The sequence below is a fragment of the Cnephaeus nilssonii genome (genome assembly GCF_951640355.1).
Source record: "Cnephaeus nilssonii genome assembly, chromosome: 3".
NCBI lineage: Eukaryota > Metazoa > Chordata > Mammalia > Chiroptera > Vespertilionidae > Cnephaeus > Cnephaeus nilssonii.
Genome location: NC_137074.1, coordinates 53,722,131 through 53,743,960, shown reverse-complemented (window position 1 = coordinate 53,743,960; position 21,830 = coordinate 53,722,131). Strand labels below are relative to the sequence as shown.

Below are 21,830 nucleotides of genomic sequence, written 5' to 3'. Positions count from 1 at the left end.
TCACTGCTTTCACAAGCTCAGGCTTGTTGTAGAGAATTCCATTACTGGGGTTATAGATGCAGGACTTTTCTTACCAGCAGCTTAGTCTTTCTTTAGGTTTGTTTCACTGCCATCATCATAAAGAAATATATCAGCTTAAAATCACCTCAGCAAAAAAGCATAGGTCACTATAGATCACTACTGAAAAATATGTGTGCCACTGTATAAAATGAAAGCATTATCACAATAGTGCCAATTGCTAAAGGAGTTGGAAGCATTTACCTCTGGAAATGAGTAAAACATTTGTGACCTTCATAAAACGATTTAAGGAAAATTGTGTGTTGCTTTTATGTTACATAAAAGTAGTAAGAAAGCTGCATCTAAGGACTAATACTATCACAGCATCTAATTTGTATTGAATACCTGAAGAGCTACAGGATTAATAACAATTCTCTTTAGCAAGACAGGACTCTTTTAGAACTAAACTCTTTCTATATCACAGTAGATAGCTAGTAACTACAATGCCTAATATTTGTATAAGGCTTTATGGTCAGTAAAACACTTTCACACACAGGTCATTTGATCCTCAGAACTACTGTGAGAGTATAAAGAGGGTAAAGATCATATTAAAGAAACGGGGGTTCAACGAAGTTAAGTGAACTGCCCAATAGTACGGAGATTCACAGCTAGAACCAAAACATTCTGACTCCATGACGGCACTTTGAATAAATTACAATGCAATTTCACTAATCTGTACCCCAGTGAGAAAGATATGAAGGTATAATATCTCATTCACTGGTGCATGAGGAGTTCAAGGAAATATTTTATGTATATGTAAATATATAAATTATCTATCTATATATACAAAAGCCTAAGTGCCTGGAACAACCAGAATGACAGGAACGACCGGTAGCTATGATGTGCACTGACCACCAGGGGGCAGGCGCTCAACACAGGAGCTGCCCTCTGGTGGTCAGTGCACTCCCACAGCCAACCTCCCTGGCCAGCCAACCTCCCACGGTCCTTCCCACCCGGCTGGCCAACCTCCTGTGGTCCCTCCCCCCGGCCGGCAGGCCTTGATCACCCGATTGGGGCCAGGCCCCAGGCTGGGATGGGGAACCGGGGGGGGGGGGGGGGGTGGCGGCGGACACAACCCCTTTCTCAGGGGGACCAGCAGCCAACCCTCCCATGCCCTGTCCCTCCCCGCTGGCCGGCAGGCCCTGGTGGCAGCATGGCGGCGAGAGGAGGAGGAGTGGGGGAGGCAGGGAACCATGTGGTGGCAGGGTTGCGGCATCAGTGCCTGGCCTGGCGACCATAGCCTCCTCTCCAGGCCCTGGACTGGGATGGGGAACGGGGGTGGGTAGCGGCGGATGTGGCCCCTTTCCCAGGGGGGCCGAGGGCTGGCTCCTTTCTTGGGGCCGGCGGCCAACCTCCCACACCCTGTCCCTGCCCCTGGCCAGCAGGCCCCAATAGGCCCAGCCCTGATGGCCGGCCAGGCCTAGGGACCCGATCCGTGCACAAATTTCATGCACCAGGCCTCTAGTATACATATATGTATATTTTAAATTTTCTAGCACATTGTGAAACCATTACAAATAAAGTATCATAACTCCTTTGGAGAGACATGACATATTTATGCTATCTAGACTCTGCATTTAGGAAAGGTTTCTCCATTGATCCAAGGTTTCTTTTATCTCTTAGAAACACACAAGTCTCTTGTTGGGTTGTTGTTGTTGCTTTTTATGTATGTTTTTAAAGTAATCTGATGATGATCGCTATAGTAAAAAAAAAAATTGGGCTAAGACAAAAGACAGAATCACACGGTCTACAATTAGCACTGCAGCCCTTAGCTAAAGCTTGTTATTCATATAGGTGCCGATGCTTCCTCCTTAGTGTCTTTAGGCATACCCTCACATATAGCTACCAGGACGCACTATTAATTGTCTTACACTCAAATCTCAAAGGTAGAGTAGCAGTTTAATGTTCCTATTCTGTTATTTCACGAGGGGAAAAGTTTATTGTAGCAAGAATTACTAACTCCAAGGGAGAAAATCAATTAGTATATATAAAATAAAAGCTACTTTTATTTTTAGTACATCTTTTCTTTAATTGATTTTTTAGATCCCAAAGTGACATCAATAGTCATCAAATCCAATCTCTTCACTCCCTATAGGAAAAATGAAGCACAAAAAGTTTGAGAGATTTGCCTAAATCACAGAGCTAGTTAAGAGCAGAGCTAGGTTAATATTCAAATCACTCAGACCAGTGGTTTTCAATTACAGACCCCTCTACCCTCCCGTGCCCCCCCAGGGGTATTTGGCAATGTCTTGAGACATTTTTGTTTGTCATACTGGGAGAGTATGATAGAAGCCAGGGATACTGCTAAATATCTTCCAATGTACATACAGGACAGCTCCTCGCAACAAAGAATTATCTGGTTCAAAATAACGAACAGTGTTGAGATTGAGAAACCATGATTAGAGCTACGCTTTGCCATATCTAACTAATCAACATTTTACTGAATATAAGTATTCTGAGAAAAATAGTGTCAAAATAGGTCATTTCCTTATAGTCAAACATTCAGGCAGATTTAAGGGTCTAGTGTATATTATTTCTTGTGAGATGGAATATGACAATAATAATAATAAAAAGAACATACTTACCAGGAGCCAAAACCCAAGGGTCTCCTATCATAATCTGGCAGATCTGGAGCAATCTTACAAGCTTGTATGTTCAGGTACTTAAATATGTGAATTTTGCCTTTTATGCATATCTAAATAAAGTAACACACACATGCAATCAAATTGTTACTCATCTGAAATGTGTCCCTTTTTTAATCACAATCAGCTTTTTACTTAATGTATATTGGAAACAGAAGGCATTTCTATTAAGTACAAATACTAAAAATCTAACACTCATTTTAACAAATTATATTATTTGTTATTTTAGGCATTTAAATGATATAAATATAGGTTCTATTTTCTAGATACTAATAAGTCTCAGTAACATATAAAATAATTTATGATTACAAACAGAATATCAAGTAAACTTATTATTAGTTAGGCACTGTCAGGAATTTAAAGCATTGCTCCCACATGAATTATATTAGCAACTTTTGCTTTTAGTAATCCAACAATCATGTACTATTATGTTCTCCATTGTACATTCTGTCAGAAAGAAAAGCAGGAAATGTTTAAATATTAAAGCTATATATACAGTATATTTCTGTTGCTACCTGTTGGCTTCTGTCCCAGAAGTCAAAACACCTATTCTTTAGGATTATGAGACCCTTCTATAGTTATGATGTTTACTCATAAAGTTTTATAGTTGCTAGACAGAGGCTGGTACCATCAGCTGATTATAAAGTAAAAAAAGCTACAGGTTGGTAAATATTTTTTAGATTGTACGATGTTTAGAATCTATATGTAACACTACCCATAATTACTTTATTTAAAATAGACTCATTTCAGTCATTGCTAAGCAAATGACCAAACTAAATAAATAAAGGAATTTAAGATTTTAGAAAACGGAAAGGTACAATAACACTGGTAAGAAAAGATGCACTGATAGTCATTAGTTCTGAAAGCTAAGAATTTTTATTTGTCTCTAGCATTTACATTGTGCACATTCAAATTTTACCAGAAAAAAAATTAACTCAAATTTTATTAGAAAAAACTTTATGAAAGACTCCCACAAGTATTTTTTTAAATTTTTAAAAATATATATTTTATTGATTTTTTACAGAGAGGAAGGGAGAGAAAGAGTTAGAAACATCGATGAGAGAGAAACATCGATCAGCTGCCTCCTGCACACCTCCTACTGGGGATGTGCCCGCAACCAAGGTACATGCCCTTGACTGGAATCGAACCTGGGACCTTTCAATCCGAAAGCCGATGCTCTATCCACTGAGCCAAACCGGTTAGGGCCCACAAGTTTTTTAGAAGATCAATTTAATGAAAGGAAAAAACACTTCTGGACACTGTACCTATCTTCCACACTATTTAGTCAAGGCTTCTAATAAATACATAAGTGTGTGCATTTATTTTAAAAGAACTTAATTTCCAACAGAAAGACAAATGCATATAACAAATGCATAAAGTTTCATTCTTGCAAAAAAGTTCATAACATACTTCAAATAAACGATGGTTTACCTGTGCAGGAGGACACTGTAATGGATTGTTATCTAGGGAAATCATCTGTAGGTGCTTGAGGTTCCGATAACAAACAGGGATTGTTGTAATTTTATTGCAGGAGAAGTCTAACCGTATCAAAGGCAACTCTGCCAGCTCTGCAAAGAGATAAAATGGAAATGAACAATTAATGATACTTCAAAACAAGACAATTTTGACAGGAGCTTCTAGCTAAATATAGTGGATTTAATATAAGTATTTACTTCCACTTTTTCTTAGTGATTAAGTGATATAGCAAAGTGGTATAAAATGAAATCTAGATGCTACAGACAGGAATACTAATGAAAAGCAAGCTGTTTGACTCCTCACAGAGCTACAGAAAGTTGAAGGCCTGATACCATAGAAAGATGGGGATAACAAAGGGATTAGATGATAGTCTGTATAAAGAACAAGTTAGAGATACACGGGTTTCCATAATGTAGGAACAGAACCAAGACCCATTAAAAAAACCCATGACACAATTGGCCTGGAGGTCGATAAATTTAGTGAGACCCTTGAGGATATGAAAAAGGACCAACTAGAAATTAAGCATACCCTGACTGAAATAAAAAATAATATACAGAGATCCAACAGCAGACTAGAGGATCCCAAGAATAAAGTCAAAGATTTGAAATACGAAGAAGCAAAAAACACCCAACTGGAAAAGCAAAAAGAAAAAAGAATCCAAAAATATAAAGATAGTGTAAGGAGCCTCTGGGACAACTTCAAGCGTACCAACATCAGAATTACGGGGGTGCCAGAAGAAGAGAGAGAGAAAAATACTAAAAACCTATTTGAAGAAATAATGACAGAAAACTTCCCCCACCTGGTGAAAGAAATAGACTTACAAGTCCAGGAAGTGCACAGAACCCCAAACAAAAGGAATCCAAAGAGGACCACACCAAGACACATCATAATTAAAATGCCAAGAGCAAAAGACAAAGAGAGAATATTAACCCTTTGCACTCGCTTGCTTTTTTCTCGATTCCTTTATTCTAATGCTAACTGTGTCGTCACACTTGACATCTGAGTGCAAAAGGTTAAAAGCAGCAAGAGAAAAACAGTTAATTACCTACAATGGAGTACCCATATGATTGTCAGCTGATTTCTCAACAGAAACCATGCAGGCCAGAAGGGAATGGCAAGAAATATTCAAAGTGATGAATAGCAAGAACCTATAACCAAGATTTTTCTACCCAGCAAAGTTATCATTCAGAACTGAAGGTCAGATAAAGAGCTTCACAGATAAGAAAAAGCTAAAGGAGTTCATCACCGCCAAACCAGTATTATATGAAATGCTGAAAGGTATTCTTTAAGAAGAGGAAGAAGGTAAAGATAAAAATTATGAACAACAAATACATATCTATCAACAAGTGAATCTAAAAATCAAGTGAATAAAAAATCTGATGAACATAATAATCTGGTGAATATAATAGAATCAGGGGCATAGAAAGGGAGTGGACTGACAATTCTCAGGGGGAAAGGGGTTTGGGGGATGCGGGAAGAGACTGGACAAAAATCATACATCTATGGATGAGGACAGTGGAGGGGGCGGGTAATGGTAGGGAGTGAGGTGGGAACTGGGTGGAAGGGAGCTATGGGGGGAAAAAAGAGGAACAACTGTAATAATCTGAATAATAAAGATTTAATTTTTAAAAAAATCAAGCTAGAGTGGGAGTATAGAACCTCATAATCAAAGATTCCTAGTTTAGTCACTTGATAGAATGTGACAATGGACCAGTGAATCCATCAGATCATTACTTTACTGTAAAATGAGAAATGGTTGCAAGTTGATAGAACTGTTGTAAGAAATTAAGTATTTTGTGTATGTATGCATATATATAGAATGTGACTTTTACTATAAATACTAAGAGTTAAATTTATTTCAAAAAAATACAAAGCATATGTAACAAAACTAACACCTTTTATTTCTGGGTGGTGGGTACAGGTATGTTTATAGTTTTCTATATTTCTTTAAATTTTTCAAAATAAAGAAATAAAAATGTTGAAAAAAAAATAAAATTCACAATGGAAGAGATAACATATTAAGTCAACCATTACATCTCAAACATTGGCCGTAACTCCATACATTTTTGTCTTATGCCCATCAGTCTCAGTTATCTTTAAAATAAAAAGACAAATAATAATAAAACAATTATTTCACAGTTTCTTACCTTCTGGCAAACGTACTAAGTGATTTCTTCTGAGGTTGAGGTCTCTCAAGGCCTCCAAATTACCAATTTGAGAAGGTATTGTTTGAATTTCATTGCAGCTCACATCCTATTTCAAAAAGATACAAAATAAAGAATTATTCTAAAATTCCAAACTTGCCTGCTTTAAACTATCTGTAAGATGAGGCTGGACAAGATACTTGCAGTCCCTCCTTGTTATAAAAAAAATTATAATTCTGTGTCCAAGAATAATTCCGTAGTTTGTAAAAGGACTTACTAGTAATTATAAAAATGTAGTCTTCTGACTGATTCTATACATTTTACATATACCTACATTAATTTTATGAGAATTAAAATTAAATGATTAAAAAGCAGGTAGGCATAGGATATCAGATCAATAAAAATGCAGGTGAAAAAGGTAAAAAAGAAAAAGTATAAATACATCGATGTAGGACAATATTTTATATTGTTCTAATAAAGCTAGAAGAATAAATGATAAAAATTACTATAAAATTATTTGAAAGAATATCCTACTTTCTTTTTAAAAAAATATATTTTTATTGATTTCAGAGAGGAAGGGAGGAAGAGAGTTAGAAATATCAATGTTAAGAGAGAATCATTGATTGGTTGCCTTTGCCTCCTGCACGCTCCACACCGGGGATTGAGCCCCCAACCATGGTTGTTGCCCTTGACTGAAATCGAACCTGGGATCCTTCAGTCCACAGGCTGACGCTCTATCCACTGAGCCAAACTGGTTAGGGCAAATCATTTACTCTTAAGTGTCCTTGGTTTTGGGGAGATAGGATTTACTAGATGGCTCCAAACTGCTATTTAACCATCACAGTTTCCCTATCCCACTTGTCCTGGCTTACTGACCTGTGTCATTTATGATATGGAATTTTTGGACTGGATCCCGGATTCTTTGTCTGCCAGAGTCGAAGAGTGAATCCACGGACAGAAGATGGTATAGCAAAGGTGGAGATTTATTGAAGAACAAGTACAGACTCCCACATGGGGAGGGGGAAAGAGTCCCACAGAATGGACTCCCACGTGGAGAGGGGGAAAGGGTCCCCCTATTTTCAAGCCCTGGCCAGCTAGCTCAGTTGGTTAGAGCATCATACTGATATGCCAAGGTTGCAGGATCGATCCCTAGTCAGGGCACATACAGAATGTGTAAGTGGAACAACAAATCGATCTCTCTCTCTTTCTCTCTCTCTCTCTAAGTGGAACAACAAAATGATCTTTTTTTCTCTCTCTCTCTCCCTCCCTCTCTTAAATCAATTTAAAAAATAAAAGTCCACATACATTTTTTAAAAATCCCATTTTTAAAATACCAGTTCAACTGGTCGAGAATCCTATATAATAAAAGGCTAATATGCAAATCGACCCAAAAGTGGAATGACCAATTGCTATGATGTGCACTGACCACCAGGGGGCAGGCACTCAATGCAGGAGATGCCCCCTGGTGGTCAATGCACTCTCACAGGGGAAGCGCTGCTCACCCAGAAGCTGGGCTCATGATTGGTGAGCGCAGCGGCAGTGGCTGGAGCCTATCCCGCCTCCATGGCAGTTGGACATCCCCGAGGGCTCCCGGACTGCGAGAGGGTGCAGGCCAGGCTGAGGGCCCCCGCCCCTGAGTGCACAAATTTTGTGCACCTGGCCTCTAGTATAAGATAAAGATACATTGAAGATGACTCATATCATTCCTTATCAAATTCAAAGTGAGGAGGAAATGACAAAGTACATATAACTCAAAAGGATATGGAAAAATAGATACTGCTTTATTAGCATCTGATCAACCTGGTTTCAATATATATATATTAGGTAGGCCTTCTGTTGTCTTGGTAATAGCTTGATTCTGATTCCACTGGTTCTAAAAAGAGATGACTTTAGGTTCTAATCTTGATATATCCAGGATTCCATAATTCTGAGACCAGCCAGAATAATTTATACACCCATGTGTAGCATCAAGAAGCTGCCTAGGTTATTAAGTGTCAAGATGCCACATTAATACCTAAAATTCCTCCAATATAGGAGTAAAAAATATATTAATAGACTTACTATTAGAAAAGACCACTTATTCCTAAACAGTTTGGCTCAGTGGATAGAGTGTCGGCCTGTGGACTGAAAGGTCCCAGGTTCGATTCTGGTCAAGGGCATGTACCTGGGTTGTGGACACATCCCCCGTAGGGGGTGTGCAGGAGGCAGCTGATTGATGTTTCTCTCTCATTGATGTTTCTAACTCTCTATCTCTCTCCCTTCCTCTCTGTAAAAACTCAATAAAATATATTTTAAAAAAAGAAAAGAAAGAAAAGACCACTTATCAAAAAATTCAACAAGCTTCAAATATTATTTTTAAATTTTCCCAGAACATTTTTAGAAAAATTAATTTTACTTTTATTTTTCTATCAATTAGTGACAGAAGTAGAATCAAAAGCTAGACTTCTTAGTCCAATATTCTAGGCATAAAAGTTAAAAGAGTTCTAAAAGAAATTGAAAGGGTCGGAAAATTGAGCCAGAGGTAATAGCAATCTATAATATTTCTCTCAGAAAATGTATATGTTGAAAGACAGTTTACTTTCACTCAGAAACGAATAAGAATGGTGCAGAAAGACCATCAAGTATGAATCAGTAAGTTTAAGGTTACTAATTGTTACTCTGCAACAAGCTGTTTGTATAACTAGGATATTAACTCACCACTCTGGTAGAAATCTGAAAGTACCTTTTGCAAGACATATCTATATTTTAAGTATTGAGGATTCAATAAGTAGAAATAGCAAGTTTAAAAGATTTGAAAATCAGAATTTCAATCACGAGTATAATTTACTATTAGTTCATGTTATTAACCAAAGCTCTGAAGAAATGCCAACAAACATACATTTTTGAACTATTTCCTAGATCTAATTGGCTCTAAATAAATAGTGGTCTAGTATCTAGATTCTAGATTTAATATATTTGTGAATTCTACGTGACCTTTATATTCATAAATCTACCTGAAAAAGTTAGCTAATATGTAGTCCAATTAGAGTATATGTGTATAGTGTTTGTTTTTTGTGAAGTTCATCTTTATTATTAATAAACGTACATTGAACTATACTCCCAAATCTCAATGGGCATAACTGCATCTGACCATTTCAGAAATATGAAACATGGCTTTGGAGTTAAGGTAGAGTGTTTTCAAATTCTACTTCAATTATGGAACCTTGGGCCTTATCCTATCTGAGTGCTAGTTTCCTCAATTGTAATACGATAATTATAGTATTCAATTAATAATGTAACTGTGGTGATTAAAAGAGAAAAGTCTTATTGCCATGCCCGTAACAAAAGTACTCAAGAGTAACAAGGAGTGGTAGGTGAGGGTTCAAGTTCTTAGAAATAGAAGGCAGTAAATAACAGCTTGCCCAGACGATGTGGCTCAGTGGCTGAGCATTGACCTATGAACCAAGAGGTCACGGTTCGATTCCTGGTCAGGGCATATGCCCATGTTGCAGGCTCGATCCCTAAGCGTGGAGCATGCAGAAGGCAGTCGATCAATGATACTCTCTCATCATTGATGTTTCTATCTCTCTCTCCCTCTCCCTTCTCTGAAATCAATAGAGATATATTAAAAAAAAAAAAAAAGAATAGCTTACTTTAGAATGGGAGATAGGTTCTAAAGATAGCATATAAGGAAAAAAAGGTAAGTCTGACCTCTATAGTGTCCATTTACCAATGGGGGTTAACCAAAAATCAGAATATTGATATTAACAAGATTTAATTTGAAAAGTTCAAATGAATTATTAACTTATACCTCAAAAGTTTAATAACAGAAATCACTTAATATTAATTAGAACCTAATTTAATGACCTTTCCCCATTCCATGTGAGCCTGTCAGACTTGTACTTTCAGTTCCTTCTTAATTCTGTACTGAAGCCCTTGAGTACTGAACAATCAGTGAAACTTCATTATCAATACTTGAAAATAACTAAAAAATACACCGCAATAATGGATCTTTACCATATAAAAGAACAGGGTATTACTATGGATATGTGGGACAATCAAAAAATAAAATATTAACTTACAAGTTCTGTTAAATGTCTGAGATGTCCAATTTCTTCTGGAAGTGAGACCAATTTGTTATTACTAGCAATTAAGACTTTCAATGGTAAGTTACACAAATGTACTGGCAGTGTTGACAGTTGGTTCCGACTAAAATGGGTAAGCAGAAAAAAAAGAAGATTCAGAGCCCATTACTCAAGAAAAAAATTTCCATCTTTCCCACTCTATACACAGTAAAATAACAAATATAAGTCTTGCAAGGAACAAATAGAATTCAAGATTTGAGTTGTAGCCTACATTTCCTCACTTGTCAGCTTTGTAATTTTTAGGCATAGCATTTAACCTATCTGCATCTTATATAGATTCATTTGTAAATTGAGAATCTTAACTTCTCCTCTACCTTGTACCATAAAACACCTTTGTAAATAATAAAGTGCTATATAAATACAACATGTTATTTTATTGAAGTTAATTTATATTAAGAAAAAAATGATTTAAAAATAGGGTATAATTCCCTCCTAACCATTACAGAATATACGAAGAGGCAAAATGAGTTTTAGAAGTACGTAAACTGTATAATAAAATGATTACTTATAGAAATATTTCCAAAGGATATTTCATTTGCTCATTTTCTCCAATAAAACTTATAAAATAACAAAGAATTCTCAGATGTGAAAAAATGGAGTAAGTACATGAGTTGAAATGCAATTATACATTCAGAACTGAATACATAAAAATACATAATCACAAGAACCAAACGAAGTTATTTGGAGAACGACTGCAAGCCTATTAGGCTACTGACTATTATTAGAGTTTGTCAATTATTGCAAAGACAGAGGGAGAAACTAGAGGGACATAGGAAATACTGTTAATTTAGCCTAAGAACATGTATAGAAACTGCTGATATAAAAAGATAATGTAAACTTTAGTAAGAAGGAGAAGAAAATTAAAAAGGTCACATAAAATCAAATATTAAAAAAAAAAAAAAGAAACAACATCTTACCTAATATTTAAGAATGTTAGAGCTTGTAGGTTTAGAATTGCCTCTGGTATATACCGAATACAATTTTGGTATAAGTTGAGATTCTCAAGAGAAACAAAATGACATGTTTCTATGGGAATTTCTGAGAGGCGATTTCGTGACAGATCTGAAAGAAAAAATAAATAAAGTTTAAAATCAATCCTTGGAACTCATTTTATTGAAATTTTAAATAGGCATTTTTTGTGAATGTTTGAATTACCAAGATTTCCTACTGTGGAGATGGATCCAAAATAAACATTCAAATGTTTATTAATAGAACAAACCATTTTAATTTATGCTTCTACACCTGTTGCTGGGAAATGCTGATTCTTCTTGAGTCTCCACATATACTAAAAAATAAAACCATTGTTCTTTGCAAGTAACACAAAGTCTAAGGCATATCTGCCAACAAATTACATCAAAGATCATACTAACTACCCAACATCCAAGGAAATGAATGGATCCCTAAAATCCACCTTTACAAAAGAACAAACAACATTCTGAGGTTTTTTAGAAAAGCAAAGCAAAACAAAAACAAACAAAAAATACTGTTTCTTTCTTTACCAGTCAAAGATAAACAGGGTCATGTCAAAGGACTCAGGGACCATCTTTGCTCCTACTGGCCAAAAATGAGACAATTTGAGCTCCAATAAAGACAATAACTGTAACAGATTAAAAGCTATCCTACATATTGAATTATACAAGCTGATAATGAGATATTCTCCTCCACCTCAAAAGGTAATAGAGAACCAATTCATTATCTTGCACACTGACAAAGGGGAAAATCAAACATTTATCTTTGTCTTTTCTATATGAACTGAGTAACCAAATGTCTCATTTATAACATGTGTTTTAGTTATAAATGAAAAATAATGATAGAATATCACCAATTTTCCAACACTCAATAAATTATTTGATCTAGAATTGAGTATTGATGGCTGTTGCCTTTACAATCAGAAATTATATGCCTCCCACTAAAAGAACAGAATATCACTTTTAGTCTTGACACAGAGACAAGAATCAAATCTAATCAAGCTTCTGGATCAGCTGCAGATTTTCAGGAAATGCAGAGGACAAAGGAATATGCTGAATACAGTCCCTCTACCACTACACATTTAGATTTAATAAAATAGACTGTGAGATAAATTTGCTCACCACTGTTTTCTCTTCTTCTGTCTCATCTTAGTCTCTGTTGGGAATTATTTGGTAAGAACCCTTTACTGAGAACTTTCCTCTATCTAATAGAGGACTGAATTCCTGCATATCTGCAAATATCTTGCTTTCATCATAACAAGTGAGTTATATTTTGTCTAGGAATAGGTACAGTTCTTCTCTTAGTAATCTGTAGATGTTATTTTACTACCTTCTAGTTTTCAGTGTCACACTGGGTAGTCCAGCACATATCTGATCATTTTTCCCGTGTAAGCGGCTTGTGTTTTTTTTTGTTTGTTTGTTTTTTATCTCTGAACCACCCCCAACTTTCTATTCTGGAACTCAGTAGGTTCTTTCAATCCTTCTTTAAACCAGGGAAATTCTCCTCAATTATATCTTTAGTTAGTGCATCTCCTCAATGTGCTCTTTCTCCTTTATATTTTTTTCTGTTTTGATATACTCTAATTAATGTCTCAAACCATGAATATGAGTATCAAAAATAATCATCCTCCCCACAAATTAATATATAGAAGTTTCTCCCCTCACTTTTTAATTCTTTTATGCTATGACTAGAAACATATTGTCTCTCTTGAGAATCTCAGGTAATTTGTTTTGCTTGTTAAAGTTGTAATCTATCTCTTCCAATAGTTCTATTTCACTGAAGTAATTTGTTCTAGATATAATCTTTATTAATCCTCTCTCTGGCTGCTGAAGTTCCTTTAAGTGAATTATTTTTCATTGCCAATTCATACCTTGCCTCATACTTGAAGCTCAGTTCAAGCTGCTAGAATTAACACCAAAACAATGGAAGCAATTTCTACAATGTCTGGAACACGCCCCCCCCCCCCTCCCTCACCACCATTTCCCTAGATACAACTCTTTCTAAGGACTCAAGTTTTGATTATTGCCCCATTAATTTTACTTCTTGTTTTCATCTGGATCCCAGATTCACATACCCTCTAACTAACAGGTACGTACCACTAGCCTGTGATCCCCAGAGCTACTTTACTCTGAAGTGACAGTTACTAAATGAAGTTGGGAAACAGTCTTGTTAAAATGTCATTAGGAAAAGGTTAAAGCCCCAGTAAGAGGCCATCAAGAACTTAAAACTAAAAATGTCCTACAAAATAACTGTAAATAATTTATTTAATACAAAGTGCAATCCTTATTTTAATATTATTTGTATAATTTTAAAAGTTGAAAAAAAAATGAAAGAAATTAACTTCAATTGCAAACTGTTTCTTAAGTATTTAAACTTAACCTCCCCCCCAAATGACTTCAGGCAACAAATTAAATTTAAGAAGGGACTATTTAAAGTCAGTTTGGCCCAGCCGGTGTGGCTCAGTGGTTGAGCATCGACCTATGAACCAGGAGGTCACGGTTTGATTCCTGGTCAGGGCACAAGATCGGGTTGCGGCCTAGATCCCCAGTAGGGGGTGTACAAGAGGCAGCTGATCAATGATTCTCATCACTGATGTTTCTCTCTCCCCCTCTCCCTTCATCTCTGAAATCAATAAAAATATGGTTAAAAAAATTAAAGTCAGTATGCCTAACATTTGTATTATAAAGCTAAATTACTTAAAAAATCCAGAAAAATGAACATTGTTTTGGGTAGTATGGACATTTTAAAAATATTATTTTTTTCAATCCATGAACATGGAATATCTTCCCATTTATTTACGTCTTTTTCAGTTTTTTAATTAATGTCTTGAATTCAATATCAGGTATTTCACTTCCTTGGTTACATTTTTTCTGAAATGAGTCAGAATCCTGTCCTCAACCTATAGAGCTTCATCTATAACATGAATATAACATAACATACAGGGGGAAAAAATAACAATTTTATGTTTATATTTTTTTGTTTTGTTTTAATAAATACTACATACACAATCTGGATTGAAAATAACTTCTTTCCAAACAAGTAAATATTTAAATAAAATTAATCAAATACAGCTACTGAGAGGAAAACTAGCATATGTATCAAACTATAGATACTTTATAATTTTAAAAAAGATGAAATAGGCTACAACTGTAAAAAAGAAAAAAAAAAAGTGTAGCCTGGCCCAGGTGGCTCAGTGGTTGAGCATCGATCAATGAACCAGGAGGTCACAGTTAGAATGCGGGTGAGGGCACATGCGCAGGTTGCGGCTGGATCCCTAGTGGGGGACATGCAAGAGGCACCCAATCAATGTTTCTCTGCATCATTAATGTTTCTATCTCTCTCTCCATCTCTCTTTTCCTCTCTTAAAATAAGTTTAAAAAGTATTTTTAAAAACAGTGTTTTAGGTATATAAATGACATTGAACTTTTTTCCATTCAGAAGTACAAAATGTTTTAAATTTATGATATTCCCCTTCCTATTTTAGGTTAGCTCTTGTATCTTTTTGATATGCCATCTTCATTTTCTTTTTTAGCATTTCCTTATATTCTGGCACAACAACATGTTCCAGTCTTATCTTGCAACTTCCGTGCCCCACTTTTGGAATCTATTTCTCACCCTCATATAACATAAACTTCTGTGACAAGTCAGACTTGGTGAGTGGTGGTTAGGAGCAAAAGGGAAAGCCACCAATCCTGACAAGTCTCAGAATAAATGACTGTTGGTTTTTTGTAAACCACTAAGCTTTGTAGTGGTCTGTTACACAGCAATAGAAAAGCAAAACAGAAATTGGTACCTGGAAATGGAATACTGCTTTAATAAAAACCCAAAACATCTGTTATTTTTAAAATGAGGCAGCAGACAATGGCCTTAAGGGACCTCCCAGACCTGTTAGTGGAGGCTGGAAGGCAGTGAAAAAATTGCTATTAAAGGCTGGAGAAAAGGGCACCCTAGTTCTGCTTTGGCAGTAATGTGAAAGGGTACCTAAAGGATTTAAATCACCATAAATATGTGCGATGATCTGTAGTGAAATATGTTAGTTGAAGTTAAGATATATATGACAACAAAAATCACTAAGTATTAATTTTAGATCTTAATGATGAAAAAGGGTATGCATATACACACTGCAGCAATATTCCATCTAATTTAATTCCCCCCCTTATTTTTAGATATCATTCGAATACATTACATATTTTTCCTTTTCAAATAATGCAGAGAAAGGAAATAATGCCAACACACTTAAAAGACCCTCTTTGCTCACACAAGAAAGAACATGAATTTCTGCCTAGAATGGATTCTGGTTTCACAGAATATTGGAAAACAAACTCAATTTTAGAGTCTATAAAGACCATCCTAAACTGTGATCCATTTCTTACAATATTTTCTTTCATCTTGAAACACTGCTCATCTCACACTCTGCCAATAAAGTTTGCAAAACCATACCCTGAAACAATACAATTTAGAGCAAACTTTTATCTTAAATGGGACATATGATATAGCCTTTAGTGCTACTTCTACCATTTATACTGTCTTAATCTCTAGAACATTTGAGAATCTCCTTCTCTAGGACTTTTGGTGAGATGCTTTCAATTACTTTGCTTTTTTTTGCAGGTAAGAAGTACTTTTTTCCTAAGTCTATCTGTCCCATTACCTGTTCAATAACTTCATGACTTTACTAGAGGCCCAGTCCACAAAATTCGTGCACAGAGGTGGGGGGATCCCCTCAGACTGGCCTACGCCCTCTCGCAATCTGGGAACCCTCATGGGATGTCAGGTCTAAACCGGCAGTAGGACATCCTCTTGCAATCCGGGATGCTGCATGCACCTGTGACCATACTTTTCATACAGGTGAAAGGCATCTTGCTGTTGTATGGGCAGCTACATTTTTTTTGCCCTGATTATAAAAAGTAGTACATAACATGATCCTTCTGAGGCAGTAGTACCATTTTCCCCATCTTACGGGTGGAAAAACTGAAGCAGAGACAAGTTAAGTAATTGGCTTTGTCACACAGTTATAAATGTCAGAATCAGGGCTGACCACAAAATGTGCAAGCCAGAGTCCATGCATGTCATCCTGTTTTTTCAGTGTTAGAGTAGCTTGTCAGGTTTTAATTTTTAAATCGAAGAGACTGTTCCCAATATATAGGGTAGGATCCCTAGGCCTGACGGGTGATCAGGGTCATCTGCAGGGCGACAGGCAGGCAGGGAGAATGGGCCCCCCTGCCCCCTGCTGGCACCCGCCTTGGCTGGCAGCCTGGCGCCACCACCCCCCCCCCCCCCCATCGCCACTGCTGCTGCCCCTCACCTCTGGGGCAGCTCCTGCGTTGAGCGTCTGCCCCCTGCTGGTCAGTGCGTGTTATAGCAACCAGTCATTCTGCCAGTCGTTCCACCGTTTGGTCAATTTGCATATTAGGGATTTATTATACAGGGTGAATTAGGAGTAGTTGGTTCCGACTTTTGGGAAACAAACATGAAACCCAAGGATATAAAAGTAATGTGGCTTTTTAAACCTGAAAAAAAGCTTTTGGGAAACATTTGCTTAACTGACATGGCATTTTCCTCCCAGCTAATTTTACTAACTTTCTATTTCTGTTTGAGACTGAAGGTCACAAGGTCCAGAAAAGAATATAATTATCTTACTAGCATGATATTGCTCACTTCTCATTAGGTGGCAAAAAAAAAAAAAAGAACAAAAAAAGGGGGGGGACTTTAATTCTGTGCAACACAAAAACTTGTTAACACCTTAATAATTTATTAACATACATCTCTTAAAATAATTATCAATATCTAAATAGTGTTTCAATGCTTAATTAAATTCTTTACTCTTAGAAGTCTGTTCAATTTTGCTCCTTATTTCAGTTGTAGTTAAACTGTTATAATCACCATTCTCAACTCTTCCTAACAGCCAAAAGGCAACCTTTTTTTTTTTTCAGACTTTTACACTAAGGTGCCTGAGATCACTTTCTTTGATCCACCTTATCTAATTCAATCTCCTCTGTCCCTCTGTTCTTCTCCCTATTTTCATGTAAGCTATCAGAAGAAATAATGTGGTGACATTTCTGTTAAAAGGAACCACCTATCTGATTAACAACCAAAGTAAGTTAAATTCAGTTGAACCAATTAGTACAAATGTTTTGAATTTAAATATAAGTTTTCCACACCACAATAGGTCAGCTTGAAATTAGTTCTATGTCAAGTTCTTCCAAGGGTTTCCAGCTTTTATGTATATGCAGGTTACCTAAAGCACACGGGGAAAGGGGACCAAAGGATATCTTTTCGAAATCTCTTATTTAAAAAAACAGGTGTTTTGGCCATTGTGTATTGCTTATTATCATATACATACATACATACATATAGTTTTATATATATATATATACACACACACACACACACATATATATATATATAAATATGTATATATATACATATATATCTAACAACCCTCTGCAACAAATTAAAAATAAATATTTTTTAAATATATATATAAATGTACAGTAGGTCCTTGGGTTACGTCAGAGATCCGTTCCCGGGTTCGGCGTAACACGATTTTTGATGTAATTTGGAACCCTCCTACATAAGCTCCTACATCACTCACATGGAGCACATACACAGGAGTAATGAAGTGAAACACTAAAAAAAATTTAAAAGAAAGATAACAATTCCTGACCTTTACTTTTGGTAAATCCTACCTAATAAAATGGTAATATACAAATTGACCACACCTTAGCCACGCCCACCAGCCAATCAGGGCGAGTATGCAAATAAACCCAACCAAGATGGCTACAGCCACAGAGAGCAAGGTTTCCCAGGCAACGGAGGAAGCCAAGCTTTCCGCCTGCCCTTGCTAGGCTTAAGCCTCCACTCAAGCTACAAAGTTTCAATTATAGAAGGTAAACAAATCTTAACAGAAATGGCGGCAGCCACGGAGCTGGAGAGAGCAGGCCAGGGTTGCCCCCGGCAACGGAGAAAGCAAAGTTTTCCGCACACCCTGGCCAGGCACAGGCCTCCGCTTAAGGCTACAAAGTTTCAATTATAGAAGGTGAATTAACCCCAATAGAAATGGCTGCCGGCCATGGAGCAAGCAGGAGGCTTGGCTCCACTCCAGGTTACAAAGTTTCAATTGTAGAAGGTAAATAAATTCCAGATACCAGGGCCTCCTCTTGGGTCGCCAGGGGCGTGGCTGGCCTGCAAACCACCACAGGCCCCTTGCTCAGGCCGCCCCACGCCCCAAGGGAACCCCCATCCTGATCCGGGACACCCTTCAGGGCAAACCAGCTGGCCCCCACCCCTGTACCAGGCCTCTATCCTATCTAATAAAAAAGTAATATGCAGATTGACCATCACTCCAACACACAATATGGATGCCCCTATGTGGTCAAAGATCCTGCCCCCATGTGGACACAAGATAGCCACCACAAGATGGCCAGCAGGGGAGGGCAGTTGGGAGTCACCAGGCCTGCAAGGGAGGGCAGTTGAGAGGGACCCAGGCCTGCAAGGGAGGGAAGTTGGAGGCAATGAACCCTGCAGGGGAGGGCAGTTGGGGTGACCAGGCCGGCAGAGGAGGGAAGTTGGGGGCAAACAGGCTGGCAGGGGAACAGTTAGGCATCAATCAGGCTGGCAGCGGAGTGGTTAGGGGGTGATCAGGCTGGCAGGCAGAAGCAGTTAGGGGCAATCAGGAAGGCAGGCAGGCGATCCCCACCGAGATCGGGCCTAAACGGGCAGTCGGACATCCCTCGAGGGGTCCCAGATTGAAGAGGGTACAGGCTGGGCTGAGGGACACCCCCCCCCCTCCGTGCACGAATTTCATGCAACGGGCCTCTAGTAAATAATAAAAAACATAAAGCACATATGTACATACGTCGAAATGATGGAACATTTTTTAATAAATAAATGGGAGATGACGACATAACCATGAAATGATGTATGTCAAGTCCGACATAACCCGAAGACTGCCTGTGTGTATGTGTGTGTGTGTGTGTGTGTGTGTATACATATATATATGTAAATATATATATATATGTGTGTGTGTGTGTATGTGTGTGTGTGTATATATATATATGTATAGATATATATATAGAGAGACATTTTTTAGGACATCTGCTCAGCTTACTACTACTCATTCACAGGGGCTGGCTCTCCCTCCCTCCCAGTTTTTCAGCATCATATATACCAGTGATTCTTACTTAACCTTAGTGACCCTTTCATTCTTTTTTAAAAAAATATATTTTATTGATTTTTTAAAGAGAGGAAGGGAGAGGGATAGAGAGTTAGAAACATCAATAAGAGAGAAATATCAATCAGCTGCCTCTTGCACACTTCCTACTGGGTATGTGCCCACAACCAAGGTACATGCCCTTGACCAGAATCGAACCTGGGACCCTTGAGTTCGCAGGCCGATGCTCTATCCACTGAGCCAAACTGGTTAGGGCGAGCCTTTCATTCTTAATATCCTGGTAAATTCCTGACCATCAGTCAAGAGCCATCTCAAGCATAATCTCATTATACTCCCCTTGACTTGTCTAGGCACTCAAAGGATTCTCTGACTGCATTTCTATTACTCTACTATAGTAATTATTACACTGTACTAAAATTCTTCATTAGAATTTAAGTTCCTTGAAACCAAGAGCTTTTATCTTTAACATCTAATACCTGATTTATTAAAAGGTCAAGCTTATTTGCTAAAATTAACTCAGTAAGCTAACATTGGATATTTCATGCTAGTCAAATCTCTAATTAGCTATTTTATGTTTTTTATTAAAAATTGGAAAGTTAATTATCCTATATAATAAAGAGATAATATGCAAATTAACCCTCACACCCTCACAAGATGGCTGCCTACGACCAGGCCGGCAGGGGGGTTAGTGAGGGACAACCAAACGACCGAACAGCAGGCTGCGTGGGGCGACCAGGCTGGCGGGGTAGAGGGGGCCGTGAGGGGTGAGCAGGCCAGCAGAGGGGACAGTTTGGGGCGACCAGGCCAGCAGCGGGGGCAGCTGGGGGTGACCAGGCCAGCAGGGGGGGGGCAGTTGGGGGCGACCAGACCAGCAGGGAGGGCAGTTGGGGGCGATTAGGCTGGCGGGGGGGGGGCAGTGAAGGGCGACCAGGCCGGCAGAGGGGGGCAGTTGGGGGCGACCTGGCCAGCAGCGGGGGGCAGTTAAGGGTGACCAGGCCAGTACACAGAGGCAGTGAGGGATGATCAGGTCAGCAGGGTGGGGTAGTTAAAGGTGACCAGGTAGGCAGGCAGGTGAGTGATAAGGAGCCAGCGCTCCAGGATTGTGAGAGGGATATCTGAGGGGTCCCAGATTGGAGAGGGTGCAGGCTAGGCTGAGGCCCCCCCCCATGCACTAATTTCATGCACCCGGCCTCTAGTTTCTAAATAAATTAATTTTATTTGGGAGGTAGTTTTTAAAATGTGAGCTCCATGAAGGGAATAAGAAAGGATCCTAAAGAGGAAATGTAGGAAACATAAATACAGTATAGGTCAGATTATACCCACACCACTAACAACCCTCTGCAACAAATTAAAAATAAAATAAGTAATCTAATAATGGATTAATATCCAGAATATATATGCATTTTTAAAAACTCCAAAACTCAACAAAAACCAAGCACAATTAAAAAATGGGCAAAAGACTTGAATGAACATTTTTTCCAAAGAAGATATACAAATCGCCAATAAGCACATGAAAAGACACTCAACATAACTATCATTAAAAAAATGCAAATCAAAACCACAATGGGATACCACTTCACATCAATTAAGATGGCTACTGTTTTTTTTAAAGCCAGAGAATAACAAGTATTGGTAAGGATATGGATTAACTGGAATCCTTGTGCATTGCTGGTGAGAATGTAAACGGTATAGCTGCTGTAGAAAAGAATACAGCAGTGTTTTTTTTTTTTAAGTTAAACATAAAATTATGTTTATAATCCAGCAATTACATTTCTGAATACATACCCAAAAGAACTGAAAGCAGGACTGGAATAGTTATTTGTTCTAATGCATATAGCAGCATTATTCACAATAGACAAAAGGTGGAAACAACCCAAATAGTCATTAACAGATGAATAAACAAAATGTGTTATATGCATACAACAAAATAATATTCAGCCTTAAAAAAGGAATGGAATTCTAATACATGCTGCAATCTGGATGAACCTTGAAAACATTGTGCTATATGAAACAGGCCAGACACAAAAGGACAAATATTGTATCATGTATCTAGAATAGTCCAATTCAAGGAGTCAGAAAGTAAAATGGTTACCAGGGGGTCGTTGGAGGAGCTAACTGGATAATATGTTTGGGAGATGTATAGGGTACTGATTGCACAAAAATATGAGTGTACTTAATGCCACTGAACTCATACTTAAAAATGGTTAAAACAGTAAGCTGTTATGTATATTTTACCACAATTTTAAAA

The 21,830-nt window shown here is 37.6% G+C and overlaps 1 protein-coding gene across 13 annotated transcripts in view; it reads right to left on the bottom strand.

The window, feature by feature from the left end:
• The window catches only part of LRCH3 (leucine rich repeats and calponin homology domain containing 3), a 97,182-nt gene that overhangs the window by 49,396 nt on the left and 25,956 nt on the right, over nucleotides 1-21,830 (bottom strand). For all 13 annotated transcript variants that reach the window (XM_079764624.1, XM_079764632.1, XM_079764630.1 and 10 more), the window contains exons 2-6: nucleotides 11,361-11,505; nucleotides 10,381-10,507; nucleotides 6,323-6,428; nucleotides 4,131-4,267; nucleotides 2,643-2,752 (exon numbers count right to left, since the gene is read on the bottom strand). In XM_079764624.1, coding sequence (XP_079620750.1) covers nucleotides 2,643-2,752; nucleotides 4,131-4,267; nucleotides 6,323-6,428; nucleotides 10,381-10,507; nucleotides 11,361-11,505 — 625 coding nt within the window. The remainder of the gene's footprint in view (nucleotides 1-2,642; nucleotides 2,753-4,130; nucleotides 4,268-6,322; nucleotides 6,429-10,380; nucleotides 10,508-11,360; nucleotides 11,506-21,830) is intronic.